General features: G+C 42.0%; 1 protein-coding gene across 9 annotated transcripts in view; it reads left to right on the top strand.

Annotated features, from left to right (window-relative positions):
- The window catches only part of ppargc1a (peroxisome proliferator-activated receptor gamma, coactivator 1 alpha), a 301,359-nt gene extending 295,985 nt beyond the window's left edge, over positions 1–5,374 (top strand). For all 9 annotated transcript variants that reach the window (XM_085267096.1, XM_085267095.1, XM_085267099.1 and 6 more), the window contains 3 exons: positions 1,594–1,715; positions 2,047–2,198; positions 4,191–5,374. In XM_085267096.1, coding sequence (XP_085123222.1) covers positions 1,594–1,715; positions 2,047–2,198; positions 4,191–4,294 — 378 coding nt within the window. In that variant the 3' untranslated portion in view covers positions 4,295–5,374. The remainder of the gene's footprint in view (positions 1–1,593; positions 1,716–2,046; positions 2,199–4,190) is intronic.
- The last annotated feature ends 10,026 nt before the right edge of the window (positions 5,375–15,400 follow it).

The raw sequence follows: 15,400 nt of genomic DNA, 5'->3' as shown, positions 1-15,400 counted from the left end.
GCACAGATTACTTGGGATGACACAGCCCTCCAGCCCGGTGCCATGTGCCACAGTGTGTCTCTCTCCCTGTGTGTGTGCGTGCTGAAAGAATACATACAAAGTGAGTTCCTGAATGATTCAGGCGACAGGCCCTTCCTCTTTATCTCTGGGTTGTGTATTTTTAACGTCTCCCGTCTGGAAACACTGTCGACTCTTATTAATCACACCACAGGGGCAAAAATGTTAAAATAGATGAAAACTAAGAGAGCAAAAAAAAAAAAAAGGAGAGGATCTTTAATTTTAAATAAAAAGAAGGAAATAGCCACTAATTCCACTCCAATCTCTTCTTTTTCCTGTATCTACTTTAAAGAAAAATCATGCAGATTCAGTGAACATCACGTTTCTCCACCCTTATCTCCGCTCTCCTTGTCTCAGTGTGAAATTACTCGGGTTTCCAGCGGGATGGCGCTGCTACCACCCGTTGATAAAGCACACGTTAGGTGGCGCAGTAATTCGAACGATCTCGGCGATGGAGAGACGAAAGATTCCCAGCGGTGAAGCTCGAGCTGTCAAAGGGACGGGCACGCCAAGGCCGCCTTGTTTATCAGCCGTCAGCAACTACGCTCTACATTTTTAGCCTCCAAACAGTGTGCAACATTAAAGAGGGGACCAAGCACAGGACAGCCGCACGTGGTTAATCTTTACTTGCTTTCCTCAGCTGCAGCTCAAATGAGCAAAGGTGAACTTTGAGTTTAGCGCCAGGCATCCGATTTCCATACGTGTCACTACTGCCCCGAAGACAGCTTTCAGAATTCCAACAGGCCTCAATGGACTTACCCAGTAATGGCAAGTAAATGAATGAATAAATAAATAATACCAGTCATACACGATAGCCTCGGGCCTCAACTGTATTATATGATTAGCAGCTGCAATTAAAATACTCAAAAGCCAGCCTGGCGCAGTTTGTTCCTGAATTATTCCACTATGACCCTCACGTCCTCTGAGGTTCAGGGAGCAGGTTTTTTTTTTTTGCCCCGAGGCGCTCTGCTGCTGCTCTTTATGCTTCCTCTCTCTTGGATATGAATAACCTTACAATATTAACAGGCCTCTCATTTAGGGAACATCGCCAAGTTTGCTGTGTATTGTGAGTTGGACTCCCGAAAGCTGGAAAGAAAAACAGAAAGAAAGAAGCAGGCTTCTGTGATATATAGCTGAGTCACTCCCACTGCTTTATTTTTAGACTTCACAAAAAGGAAGAAGCAGCCCCAAACTTAAGACATGGCATCATTTGATAAAAATCGCTCTGCCTCTGCTTGATGAGTTGCAGAGAGAAAGAGGAATTGTAGTGCCAAGGCAGATTGAAGGCGCTTCCAAACTGCAACTCAATCAGATAAGAGGAAGCAGGCTGAACCAATCACAGAGGGAACACAACAGACAGATGGAAAAGAGGGACAAAAACAGGGGGGGCCCCCCAAAGTCGCCGGCAGTATCCACAGGAGTGATCAAGACCAATTCATTAGGTGCTCGGTGAAGAAAGGAGAAGGGGGAAAGGAAAAACAAGACTCCCCCTTTTAATCTCTTTCCCTCTGCGCTGTCTGTCCTCTTAACGAGCAGGAGGAGAGACGAGTGGTGTACGTGGGGCGACTGAGGTCCGACTGCACCCGGACGGAGCTGAAGCGCCGCTTTGAACTCTTCGGTGAAATAGAGGAATGCGCAGTGAATTTGAGGGACGATGGGTAAGGCCTCAGGATGTTCTGTCTTTGTGTGCATCTGTGTCCTATCTTGGCTTTAGTGTTGTTTTAGCATACCGTACGGGGGGGGGTCTACTGTAACTGCTGAACTTACAGCAGAGGCCGGTGACAAATACAGAGCTTTTGCAATCTGAGAGCGTCTCCCGATTCATCTGCATTTAGGCCCGTGGAGCCTGAAAGACGCACCTTTATTGATTGTCTTTTGCATATAAATAGAACGATGGTCATGACCGACAAGGCCCCCACCCCCACCCTCGTTGAGTCATTGTTGCCCCACAGCAACACTCTGACGTGTTTATTTTCTATTCCTGACCAGGGACAATTTTGGCTTCATCACGTACCGCTACACTTGTGACGCCTTTGCCGCCCTTGAGAATGGACACACCTTACGCAGGTCAAACGAGCCCCAGTTCGAGCTGTGCTTCGGTGGACAAAAGCAGTTCTGCAAATCACATTACACAGACTTGGGTGAGTGCAGCTTTGTTGTTCTTTCCATCAGCCCCCTGCGGTCGTGCTGTACATTTGCATGCACGCAAGACTGTCAGCGGGACGTGGGGAGGGAAGGCGAATAAGCCTTGAGTGACGCTTCCAGATCAAAACGTACCCATCTCGGCGCTGATAGCAATTCCTACAGCCCAGAATGTGTCCGGCCGGGCGTTCCCGCCTCGAGATTGCAAAGAGAGTTCAGAGGTCGGGCTGTGAACATGCCGACGAGTAGCCTCGGTATCTGAAGCAAAACGAGGCAGACTCCATTACTCATGTGCACGTGAGATGCTTGCTTTTACTTTGTTGAGCTTAAAAGCAGATCTTGTGTGTTTTCACGTATGTGTGGGAATCTCATTAATAAGACAAGTCAGGGCTAGATGAAATTAGTAGGAGCGAGATGTTGTAGAAGAATGACAAGAAAAAAAGACGAAGAAGAAGAAAGTGGGAGCAAGGTGAAATCCCACAACCTCCCCACCCCCTCCACTCCCTTTAAAGTCCATCTGCTGCCAGCTGTTGTGGTGCTGAAACGAGGTAGATCCTTGATGTGGCACTTAGGGGCCAATAATTTACATTGGGGGGAGGGGCCGCCTCAGCAGCTCTCTGCCTACCTACCAGCTACTTCTGTCTGCGCTTATCTGCTGCCTTTGCTGAGAGTGTGGAGGATGTAGCTGCAGTACAGCAGAACTCATTCAACATAAGTTATTCCTCAGAGTAAACATGCTTAGCTTCTATACTGGCCCGACACGTGAATCTCAATCAGAAACCCGAACCGCAGTGACGCATTTGATAAATAATGCAAGCTTATCTGTGAAATCGAGGCTTTTTTCTTCTTCTTCTGGTGTGATGCCCCGCTTCTGACATGTGGAAAAAGGAAAGAAATGCACTTTGATAAAAGGTGGTGACAATTGAGAAGCGAAGCAGCGTTGGGACTTAAGTAGCATGTGCCCCATTATTTTAAGTACTGCACAAACACAAAAGATCATCTGCTCCACTCGGAGACAACATGAAAGATGAGTATTGACTGCTCTGGAAGCAATATGTGAGGTCAGAAATGTAAAATGCGACGCTACGAGAGGGTCAGCGGGTCATTTTAAGAGAAAAAGAGCAATTTTCCCATTAAATGAGGCGGTTACTCTACTTCTTCAAAGCACGCTCTTGAAGCCGTTAGCCTTTTAAAAGAGTGCATGGCACACAGAGAAACAGTTGCTAATCCTGAAGCCTTGAGGTTAGACATTATACTGAGATTGACTAATCAGCCTGCTGGAATGGAAAGGCCTTCATTCGACAACCTCTTTGTCAGGAATGGGCTATTTTGGTCAGCCCCCATATTGATAGCACGAGATAAGAGATTGAGAGGAAGGGAGAATCTTTTAATAGCGAGGTATCCAAACCTCTTCCCATCTTCTCGTCTTTTTTTTTCTTTTCAGAGACACTGTCCATTAGTTTTAAGTAGAGCAGCGGGGTATTTTTCATCCCTCAAGGTGTGCAGCGTGACACAATCCAGCCCTTGGCCATTGCATTAGATCAAACCGGCGTCTCCCAGCTGCCACGGTCATTCCCATTTCTCAAAGCACTAGGTGTGTGCTGCCGAGTCCTTTGGGGGGGCCCCATTTGTGAAGCTGTCTGTTGGCACAGATAAGATGCTCTTTATGTATTATCAGGTTGATCGAGAAAAACAGGAGCTATGAGAGATGGACGGACACATCTGCTGTCTTTGTGTAAAAAATATAGAAAAGCAGAGCATTCTGTCCTTGCGCCGTGATTCCTGTTGGTCTGTTGCTAAAACGCAGGAAGCATAGAAACTATCGGTTTAACTTTAGAGCCGCACGTGACCGTAAGTGCAGAATATTCCCAGAGCCCTCACCGCAAACACTTCTGAGAACACAAAGGTGAACCCTGTTGTTTTATGTGCGACTTCTAAGAAATGCAGCTCCGCCTCACGCTAAACGCACAACCTTGTTGCTCCATTTCCAGACTCCCATTCAGACGACTTCGATCCAGCCTCCACAAAAAGCAAGTACGACTCCATGGATTTTGACAGTTTGCTGAGGGAGGCCCAGCACAGCCTGAGAAGGTAACCTGTTCAGTGGCACCTGCTGTCTGTCACAAAGAGGGACTTCTGATACCTCACGGTGGTTTCTCGCTCCTTTGATGACGAGACTACCAGAAGTTTTACACTCTGTCAAAGAGTATATAAGAATAAGTCTATAGACCTATATCAATATAAATGAATATATCAAAAATAAAGTTTACATGAACATAGCTGCTGAAGAGCTGGGAAGAGACATTGCGTTCTGGGAAGCCAGTGAACCCTCAGAATCTGCACGGGTTTGGTGCACTCTACTGCTGAAAGAAGAAAAAGAACTTTATTTTTTCTTTCTTTCTTTTTTGTTTTTCTTTCTTTTTTTGTTTTTTTGTTGTTGTTGTTGTTGTTGCTCCAAGCACTACAATACCCACAATTCTTTTGGGGTGAGGAAGTGAAAACACGCAGCTTGTTTGGCCAGATTTGTTTTTTTCTTGTTGTTGTTGTTGACCTTTTTTTTGTTTGTTTTCTTCTTTGTTTGTTTATTCTTTCCTTTTTTTTTTCCCTTTTGCAATCTGGTGTTTGGATCCGGTGTTACATCGCAAACAAAGAGTTTGGTGAAATTCTCAAGGTAACATCATTGTCTACATTTAACGGAGAATTGTAGCTGTGTATTTACAAATACTATAAAAAAAAAGGAATATTTTTATTTTATGTAAATATCAAAGTTCTTTATTTGTTACAGCTATGCACTGTAAAACGCAGCCTTTTTTAAAAATGCGGAGAACATTTCTTAATTCAGAATGTCGATCTGTAGTGATTACAATACTGTAAAAACATTATTGTACACCTACATGATGTGTAGAAGACATGACATGATTGTAGAAAAAAACAGAAGAAGAAGAAGAAAAAAAAGATGTGTCCGAATGCTCAGTTTTGGGGGAGCACGTGAACATGTGTCTTCTTTTTTTTTAAGTTATTTTTTTGTGGGAGAAAAAAAAAACAGTCAACCATGTGTAGTTTATGTCTGTTTTTAAAGTTTCTCAATCGGTGTTTTTTGCTTATACAGCCACTGTAAAATGCATTTTTAACGTCTTTTTCATGATTGCAAAGAACGTTAGCCCATTTTTTAACCCAATTGTTTCATTATATATATATATATATATATATATATATATATATATATATATATATATATATATATATATATATATATATATATATATATATATATATATATATATATATATATATACATATATACATATATATATATGGTCCTTGTTTGATTACCTTCAAAGAGAGAGAAAGCTGTATTCACATCTTTTCAATCAGTGTAAACACATATTTATCTATTTATTTTAATATTTGAATCAGAAAAAAAAATATTTATGGACTCCTCACTGAACGTGGTGTACCTCATGAAATTTATTTGCTATTTATGTTATGTCCTTTGATTTGTGTTATTTAACTCGCAATCACTAGACAGGGTGTACAATAAATGGTTTGGTGGGGATAATATTACCTTCTATGCCTTTCCGAAACAATCAAAACATTCAGCTAATCAGTCCAGCGGTCAGCCTCTCCCCTAACAGTCACATCTGCAGCGCATAAATCTTTTTGGGTTTATTTCTTTTTCTTCCGTTTGTTTCTTTTCCTCCCGTACAAACACAGAACATGAAGCAATAAAATGATTTTGCAGGAATTTTGTTGTGCCGTTGTGAACACACACACGCGCACACACACACACACACACACGCCGTCATCGCTCCACTCACGCTTGATTATGTGAATGCCAAACAAAAGTTTACAATTTCCTTTTCCTGAATTTTTTAAAAGATCTTGTATTTGATGTACAATATATATATATATATATATATATATATATATATATGCATATGTATGTATATATATACATATACATATATATATATACACACACACACACATATATATATATATATATATATATATATATATATATATATATATATATATATATACATATACTACTAATATTATTCACAATAATGACAGGATGATTAATGATAATAATATAAATGAAAGGAAAAAAAACTATATAAAAAGCAATAAATTATTTTTCAGAGTTGTATTTTAGCTCCTATTGTTGTGTGATTTTTGGACTTGACCCATTACCCAGTCGCTGGTAGTTAGGATGACTCCATTCCCCCCAGCATCTCGGCATCTCGTCACCGTGGCGTGACCTTGCGCGGTAAAACACTTGAATATGTCGTCGCCCACCCGCTCTTCCCTTTAATACGTAACTGAGTCTGTGTATGTCGTAATGCACGCGTTGCTTTGTGACATCAGTGCACATGTGACCGGCTCTTAACCCCAACCCTGTGTGTTTAAAATGTGTCGAGTTGAACGTGTTTGTTGTGTTAGTGCATGGCTATTACAGGACGACACGCCGGTGCGGTGTATACACCACTTTGGATAACTGCCTCTCAGCTCTTAACTTGGCAGATTTTAAATGACGCTCTATAAAGCCTAGTAGAAGAAGAAGAAAAAAAATCTACTCAACAATGTATCGCATGCTGCACCCCTCCTCCCCACTCACACACACACACAGTCCAGATATCACAGCGCCGTCGACATGACATAAAAGGTAACCTTGCGGTTTCTGGTTCAATTAATATCCCGTTTCGAGCGCGAGCCAAGTAATGAGAGAACCGGCTTCCATCACAGGAAGGAAAAAAAAAAACTTTTGTATAAAAGCTTTGCTGATCACAAGCTTCCTTTCATCGAGTTTGATTGTGGAGACAAGAAACAGCTAATTTTTGTGATGCAAAGAGGCAAAAATTGGTTTAGGGATGGATTTCCCTCCAAAAAAATAAAAGAAAGAAAGAAAAAAAATCCCTTTACCTGTGTTTTTTAAGACATTGTTTTACTTTTTTGCTGTCTGTATAGCGTTTGGGTAATGGTGTCGTGTCCCATTTGATAGATGTGGCTTTAATCATTGTAATAATAAAGAAAAAAAAAGCTTTGTAAATTGCCTAGAGTAGCAATATATTATAACACCTTATGGTTCAAATTTCAACTGTGGCGGACTTTTTAATAATATGGACGACATTGCCACTGCTTAAACGTTTGTTGGGTAATCATGTTTTCTTTTTTCTTGTTTTTTTTTTGGAAGGACAATATGTTTATTGGAAAATGTATGCGTGTGTGTGTATGTCGGTGTGTGTGAGTGTGTGTGTGTGTGTGTGTGTGTGTGTGTGTGTTTGTGGGGGGAGGGAGGGGAGGGCCAAGGGGTCGCTGTGGGTTGTTACCTGTTTGTGTCCTATCCACGTTGCCTTCTGCCAAGTCCTTACCAATGCCTTTGTGGTTCTACCTATTGTACGACTTTCTTGTGAATTTTATTTTTTATGTGCAATTCTCATCAGCCTCACCATGCCAATAAAGGGAAATGTGTTTGAAAAAAACAAAACCCAACCAAAAGAACTTTCTCTCCTTTCGGCGCCTTGCCTATTATCTTCCTTTCCTTGTGATGAATGTCCCTTCATCAAGCGCCGTTGTACCGTTTTCACTCAGCGCTGAGGAATGATTATGATTTCCTCTCCCTCTGATTACTATCAAGGAGACATCCTTGATTTTTTTTTCTCTTTCTTTTTAACGGGAGATTTAAAAGTTATGAAAACAATTCACGCCGCAAATGTGAATTCGCAACATATTTATCATCCTCCCCCCACCCCCTTTCCTCCCGGCCGTGCTTCTGTATCACTGAGCTGACTGACGCGGGAGAAGTGACACAAGTCCGTCCTCAGCACATCTGTCTCCTAATAAAGAAAGTCGGCTTAATGCAGAGCAGCTTCCCCTCTTTGAAATTCACATCACCTGGGAGAGGAGGCGGCAGTCTTCTTTTTGTCTGTGTCCACAACTTGACTCCACACCACGAGCGTGCAAGTTAATTAAAAAGTTAGGGGGAACAATTTCATTAACACGATGGAGAGCTATAGTGAGTTGATGGTGTGCTTGATATTCAATGAGGCTTCATTATGACTATAACAATCCTGTCTTTTTCTTTAACACACACACTCACACACACTAACGCACACCCTCTAGCCTGGGAGATGGAATCGCACCAGGAGCTTCCACCGTCTCCTTTTCTTTTCTGCTGGCACAAAGGGAAATATGGGAAGAATGTGCATTAAACTGTAAGGTTGGGGGTCTGATTGTGTTTTTTATTAAGGCCGCTGTTTAGCCCCGGAGAAGAGAGCGGCTGGCTTTCATTTCGGCTTGGCTGCCGCGTTACAGCGGGAGGTCTCCTTCTGCTTGCCCTTTCCACAGAATGAAACTGTCCCTGGAAATCTCTGCTCCCTGTCATGATAGGATGGCTTCTTCTTCTTCTTCTTTTTTTATCTGTTATATGTCTTTTTTATTATTATTAACCAGTAGATAAGCAGCTATCTCTACTCCAGTTGGAGGTAAGTGGTAGCCTTGGAGATAATGGGGTTTGATGGGGCTGGGCTCTCTGTGGGACAAACACTGAGATGCTGCCGCTGAGTTGTGCAGCTTGTATTTTATTTGGCATCTAGCTGCGGCTGTTGCTGTTGAAAATCCTGAAAATGGCACTTGCTGTATACACCCTTTGTTTCCAGCAATGTGATGGGAATGTTTAAATGGTTCTGGTGGCAAAGCAACTGAAAACAAAAAGAAATAAACTGCGCAATTTTGGCAGCTCTTTGGTGAACGTCTTAATATCTTGTAAGCAAGGCTGCGTGTGGGAAAAAGCAGTCTTTGATAATAAGATCAGACTACCTGAGACTAGTTAATTAAAGCCTGTGGGGTGGAACATGAGCGGTACTACTGCTAATTTACTATAAAGAGCCCCTTTAAAAAAAAAAAAAGGGGGGGGAGTCTCGGCCTAGCACAAGACTACCAATTTCCCTTCTCTATGAATAGACAAGTGACATTGAATCATCACAGATTCTATCACAATAATTAAAGTTAGCTGAAACTGATTATCTCTGACTAAAAGGCTGGCAGAGAGAATAACAACAAGATTAAAGTGTGCCAACGACATGGGATTAGGGAGCTGTTGGCAATGACAAAATAACATCAAAGAAGTGATGCCAGGGTGCAATGCTGTGTCGCTGGGCTCTTGCCTCTAGTGTCCCTTCAAGGTTTCTCTTTGCTCAGTCCCCCAAACTCTGTCAGTGCCCCTCTCGCTCTCATTCTCGGTCCCTCCTTCTCCCTGTGCCCTTTCATTTTTAGGAGATTTCTTAAGCTTGTAGCATTAATCTGTTGCCAGGCGGCAGTCGGTGCCTAAGCGAAACAAGATCAAGAAGATTTTTGCCAGAACTGGAAGAAGAAGAAGAAGAAGCAGGGTTTTGGAACATTATGATATCATAACCACAATAGCTGCGGGCGAGAGGCTGTTATTCCAATCAGACTGCATGTACAAGCTCGGGGATGATCGGTTAAGTCACATGGCCCGGTGGTGTTCTGTTGCAGGAGTCATGTGACCCTGCTGGCACCGATTTGATTGTTGAGAAAATAAACATTTCCCGCGGCGGTTTGCGGACCCATCGTCTCGAATAAAACTGTGCATTTGGTTCCTATCATTTCTGAAAGTGGCCTTTGATGAATCTAAACAGAATGAACCGCAAGATGTTGCCTGGCTTTCGATTATTGAAACGCTTCTTTTGTTAGCGCCATTTTTTTCCCTCTTTTCTCCTACAAGCCTTCCATCATATGGCACCTTATGGGAGAAGATAATGACAATGCTATTAAAGTCGCAATCTCCCTATCCGGCATTCTAGTTTCAGCAGTTTTTGCTGTTAAAGAGTAATGAGGAACAGAAGGACAATATTCTTCTTCCCCCCCTCCCCAAACTATCAACTTTGGGGACTGAATGTATTCTTCGCTAGATAATTAATGGCTACAGACAAATGGTGGTTGATTGAGCGACTCATCCCTCTATTTTCAATCACCATCTGCTGTGTGTTGCTGGCAAAAAACAATGTTAATTACCTCGAGTGTGCCCAAGACGTGGCGTATTAATTAGAAAAACAAAAAAAAGGGAAACCTAAAAGATCCCAGTGTTTTAACGCCTGTAATGATGTGTGAGAATTCATACAGGAATCAGGCCCGCAAGGAGGTCACTTGGTAATTCGGCCTTTTTGATCATTTACCAACTTGCTCCTGTTGGTTGGTTGCTTGACGCGGCTAGTGTTTACCTGCTTTACGTGGCTCCGGGCCATGGCAGGCTTTTAAGAAGCCTGGAGCTTGCAACTCTCTGCCAGAAAGATGAATCTTCACGGTAGCCGCAGGGATGGCCAGCTGACAGAGAGGCGTTAGGATGCAGAAAGCCCAGCTTTTGTTTCACATTACCTGACCAAAAAAGAAAGAAAAGAGACGAGGCGCGACTGACTCAACGTGACAAGGCCGCGATTGGCGCTCTCCGGGTCAAAGCTGTGACGGCACCCTGCAGACGCTCCATCCACCTCGCCCTCAGACTCCCAAGTGTGCAGCTGGTGAGAGCGGATCCCGATCGGGCCCGGCATCACAGCGCCGCCATTAACGAGTTGATATAGAGAGCAGCATGTAAATGTGACGATGTGAGCAGCATATCATCAGTAATTATTTGGCAATCATGGAATAGCATCAATAACAATTAGTGTAATTTCCATGACTTCACTTCTTAATGACTTCATTCAAAATAGTGACAAATCAAATATGTTTGTTTCCTTCATACAAATAGGTCATTTACAGTCTGCTAAACACTGCCAATAAAAATAGCATCAAAGACCTGAGTTACGATGTGACTCTAGCTTTCGTATACATACTGCATTCTCTAGATCCGTGAGTATGAAATGGTTTTTATCCTCTAAATAAAGCAATGCCAGATTTCTGAGATTTTTAAGGACATTTTTCTTCTCGCACATCAGAGCAAATGGTGGAAAAGAATATGGAAAATTCCAGAAAAAGAAAACCCACTCATGGGATTTAAACCCCTTATGGGAACCACTGCTTCAGAAAGTGTAAGGCTAGCCATGTACTTCATATTCTTGTTATTTAAACTGTCCCATACTAGTTGGATCTGGGTTTCATAATGGCTCCATTCAAGCATTCTTGACAAGATGGCTCGAAAAGAGAGAAAAGCTGAGTGCTCTCTCCCTGCCTGTACATACTCTTTCCGCTGTCCCTCTCCTTCTCGCTTATCTGCTCCTTGTATTTTTCGCAGAGTGGTCCTTGCGGATCGGGGCAGTTGTGTCTAAATCCAGTTCCGAGCTACTTAGCCCCCACCGAGCCTGCGCACACTGTCCCAAGGGCCCATAAGAGCATCTCTCCCTCTCTCTCAGACCCCAGCTTGAACCCATGTATCACACAAGCAAGACATCACAATACAGTAGAATGGGCACATGGACAGTTATTGTTTGTTTGCACTATTTACGTCAATGTACAGTCTGCAGCAAATGGCACCGTAATGCAATCATTCATTCCTGCCATTCTGCGCTCCCGTCCATTAGGCTAATGACATTCTTTAACCGTCCTGGCTTTCCTTGGCTGTTGAAATCACGAATGTGAGAAGTAGGAGAAAGTGGGGATGCCTGCTGCTTAATTGGAGAGCCATGATCAAATTCCAGCGTCTGGACACATCTGTCCCATGGTGACCTCGACCAATGATCCCCACAGCCGCTCGGATGTTGTTTTTTGGGGTTTAACCAATAGACCAAATGTAGAAAGTGGTGAGCAAAAAAAAAAAAGCAAGACAATTCAGTGGCCTACATCCTGACCTTAGGGGATAAAAAAGTATCGACCCCATCGATAGTATTGATCCAGTACCGATACCTACATTTGTATCGATACCATCCATATTTGGATTGATCTGCCCACCTTTGGCATTAAATCATAAATGAAGTCACTCAGTAGGACTCATCATGAATATATGAACCAAAGTCTATAACAATTTACTCAGAATTTGTTGATACATTTGACCAATGAATAAATAGACAGGCAAGAAAATGTCTGCGGGACGACTAAAATTCCTCTAAATGTGCCAAATACATCAACAAAGAAATTACACTTTAAAGAAAGAAAGAAAGAAAGAAAGAAAAAAAAGTCACGGGCCTTTATCCGCTAGCCCACATGGGTCCATATAAAATTTCCATGGTGGACTGACCAGCCCTAACAGTCTGAACTTTGTGGTGTATCCGGTAGCTGCTGAGAAATGGATAAGGATTTTAAATTAAATTAGCATGAAATGTTCAAGAACCGTTTTCCGTACAACCTGAAAAATAAAAAATAAAAAGTCTCTTTGATTTTGGCTTTACAGATTCTCCCCTCTGATACATAAATAGCACCAAATCAAGGTCACGTCTTGTCAAATTAATTACCCGTTATCATCACATATCCTTTTAATCCTTATTTTATGGGCACAATTACAACAGAAATGCCAGTGTTATCCCAGAGCATTACAGATACATTCGCAGGTTTTTTTTCTCTGCATTTGGACTGTCAAAAATTTCAGCTCAAATCATCCTGACTAAAGTGCATTAAAATGCACAGACATTCAAGCTATAATTACTGGGCAAAAATACCCCATGCCTTAATCCACATGGTAATAACGCAATTAAAGTGGTGTTTCTCGGACTTGGTAATCTTCTGTGACAAGGCTTACAATTCAATTAACCCCGTTTTAACACTTTGTTTCAACTTCCTGTGAGGCTAATTTGCTTTAAACTTACTTCAGTTGCTATAATTATGCTTTAAGAAACGTCCAATTTCTGAATTATCAGTTGTTTATGTCAGTGAGGCACTGATTCTCAGTGGATAGGATGTGCTCTTATCCAGTGGGATGCCTTGAAGGCAGATTATTGTGCGTCTCCAAACTAAACAGAGAGCCTTATTGAGTCCTGCTGACGTATCATATACTCATACGCAGTGAACTGAACTTTCCCCTTTGAATCAAGGATTGAAATATTTTTGGAATGATTGATATAATAACTTTTTTTTCTTCCTTCGGTTCTCTCCTTTGCAAAGTTGCACGCGTTAGCAATGAGAGAATTTCACTTTGATGCGGCTTCAGATAATCTCATAGTACAACCAGAGCTGCACTTCTCCCGACATATACTAAAGCCAGCCGTGGATCCAACCCATTTAATCACTCTTGTTCTCTTTCTAAGCTCGTGCTGCCTGTGACATATTGAGCCGGCAAACTTTCCATGTTCTCTCAGAGAAGGTCATTGGGCCAGGCCCAATCTAGCCTCTGAAACCGAGCCAAGATTTCCACTGCTGTTGTTCAGATTAGTATTAGACGTGAGCGCCTTTCCTAAGCAAATCAGACAGTGTGAAGGACAGAGCCATTCTTCCATTCAAGCACGCCTGCTTCTTGTTAAAGAGAGACAGGGCAATAAGTTGTAGGACAAAGGGAAGTTTGTGGGAAGTCTTCACAGTTCATGAATGCTTATTTTTAAATGTGACAAGCCTCTTCATTGCGTTAGATGGCAACCAATTGTATTACACTGACTAGAACTATAGGAGCTGTCTATGCATATAATATATGTGTCAGTACTCGCAATGCATAGTCAAAATTATTATGGTTAGCAATTTGTCTTGTAAGTGTGTAAGGAATGCTTTTAATGTTTGATAATCTCAAGAAGTTTGAGCCACATGCTTCTTCTGAAAAGTACTTTTTAAGAAGAATTCAGTGCACTCAGTTGAGGGTTTTGCAGCAAACCATCAGGAACATGCAACATGCAGGAATCTTTCTGGGTGACACCCCTGCAGCCAGACACAGTGTATTGAATTCTGACACATGATACAAGGACAGAAGGATCTAACACGCACCGCTGAAGGACAACACAGGACACAGGAAGTGTGCCGCACACTGCATGTGATGTCAGCCCACCGTGTCTGCAATGTGTATTTGACACCATTTCCATATAATAAAAAAAAAACCCGCACAGCATACTGTAATTCAAGAGTTGTTTTTTTTTTTTTGCAAGCATGAACAAATTTGGCGGGCGATTTGTTATCGATTCACTTGGAAGGACAAACTTGCACCTGGACTCAATCAATGTTGATTGGGAGAGTGGCAACATGCCCACATGCAAACAGCGCAGCTGATAGGACACGCAGTCTAATTCTGGGGAAGGAGGAGAAGTTAATAATCGGCTTTTAAATAAAGCTTTCCCTTCGTAATTTTATGTTTAACTTGCAAATATCCAGAGGCATGCTATGCATTATGTCACACATTAGCCCAGAGCTGAGCTGAGCGAGCGATTCTTGTTTTGTTTTTATTTCATATTTCCATTGTTCTTCATCAAACAGAGGCAGGGGTAGAAAAACTCCTCGAACCAAACAAACGAGTTTTTGGCTCACAGGACCTTATGCACGCTGACCTTGTTATGTGAAACTTAGGCCGTGTGAACACCAGCATGCGCTTGCATTGTGATACTTTCCCTCTGCAAATCTGAAGCAGGAAGAAAGGTAACACGAAGCATGAGGCTCACATGACAGCCTGGCTTTAGCCCTATTTAGTAAACAGATTTTTTTAATATTGTCTTTATACCAGTACAGTGAGATAAAGCTTGGAGCCATTGGGCCAAACTACAACTATTTCCAATTAAAAGGGTATTTATCACATTGTGAAGCCACTTCCCTCAGCAAACACTGTCTTCCTCTACCAAGAACTTTTACACAACAATTAGTTCTTCTTTCTTTGCTAGTTTAGTGGTAGAAAACTCCAATTTTAGATACCTTGTCTGCAATGTTGTTGGCATGCTGTCTGGATGGCTCAGTTTTGGGATTATGTCAATGCCTTCAGCAGATCCTATTGCATTACATAAAGAAATATGCCATGCTGGAAAGCTTCCACTCACTCATAATGTGTGCATTCTGGCCACAGGCAACAACTTCACATCCACTCCTATCACTGACATGGCAACCAAGAATTCTGGGAGGCTTCCCAAAGCTGTTTTGCATCACTTGTCAAAAGGAAATTCTGACAGATTTACTTTAAGTTGTATTAAGTGATCTGTGACAAGTGGGGTAGAAAGACTCCAAAACAAACCGAAAAGAAAAATCTTTGATATCCATCACAGCTTCGTGCGCTTAGGGCTAACATGTTAATAAGCGGACGCTTTGAATACTCGTATAACATATCAAATATTAGAAGTTTCAGTGCTAAGTT

This window comes from Mchenga conophoros, linkage group LG3 (genome assembly GCF_057382185.1).
Source record: "Mchenga conophoros isolate Kocher_MC1m ecotype Shallow Benthic linkage group LG3, M_conophoros_male_GT1.1, whole genome shotgun sequence".
In the NCBI taxonomy this organism is placed as follows: domain Eukaryota; kingdom Metazoa; phylum Chordata; class Actinopteri; order Cichliformes; family Cichlidae; genus Mchenga; species Mchenga conophoros.
The sequence above is the reverse complement of the archived record's forward strand: the minus strand, read 5'-3'. Positions and strand labels throughout refer to the sequence as shown.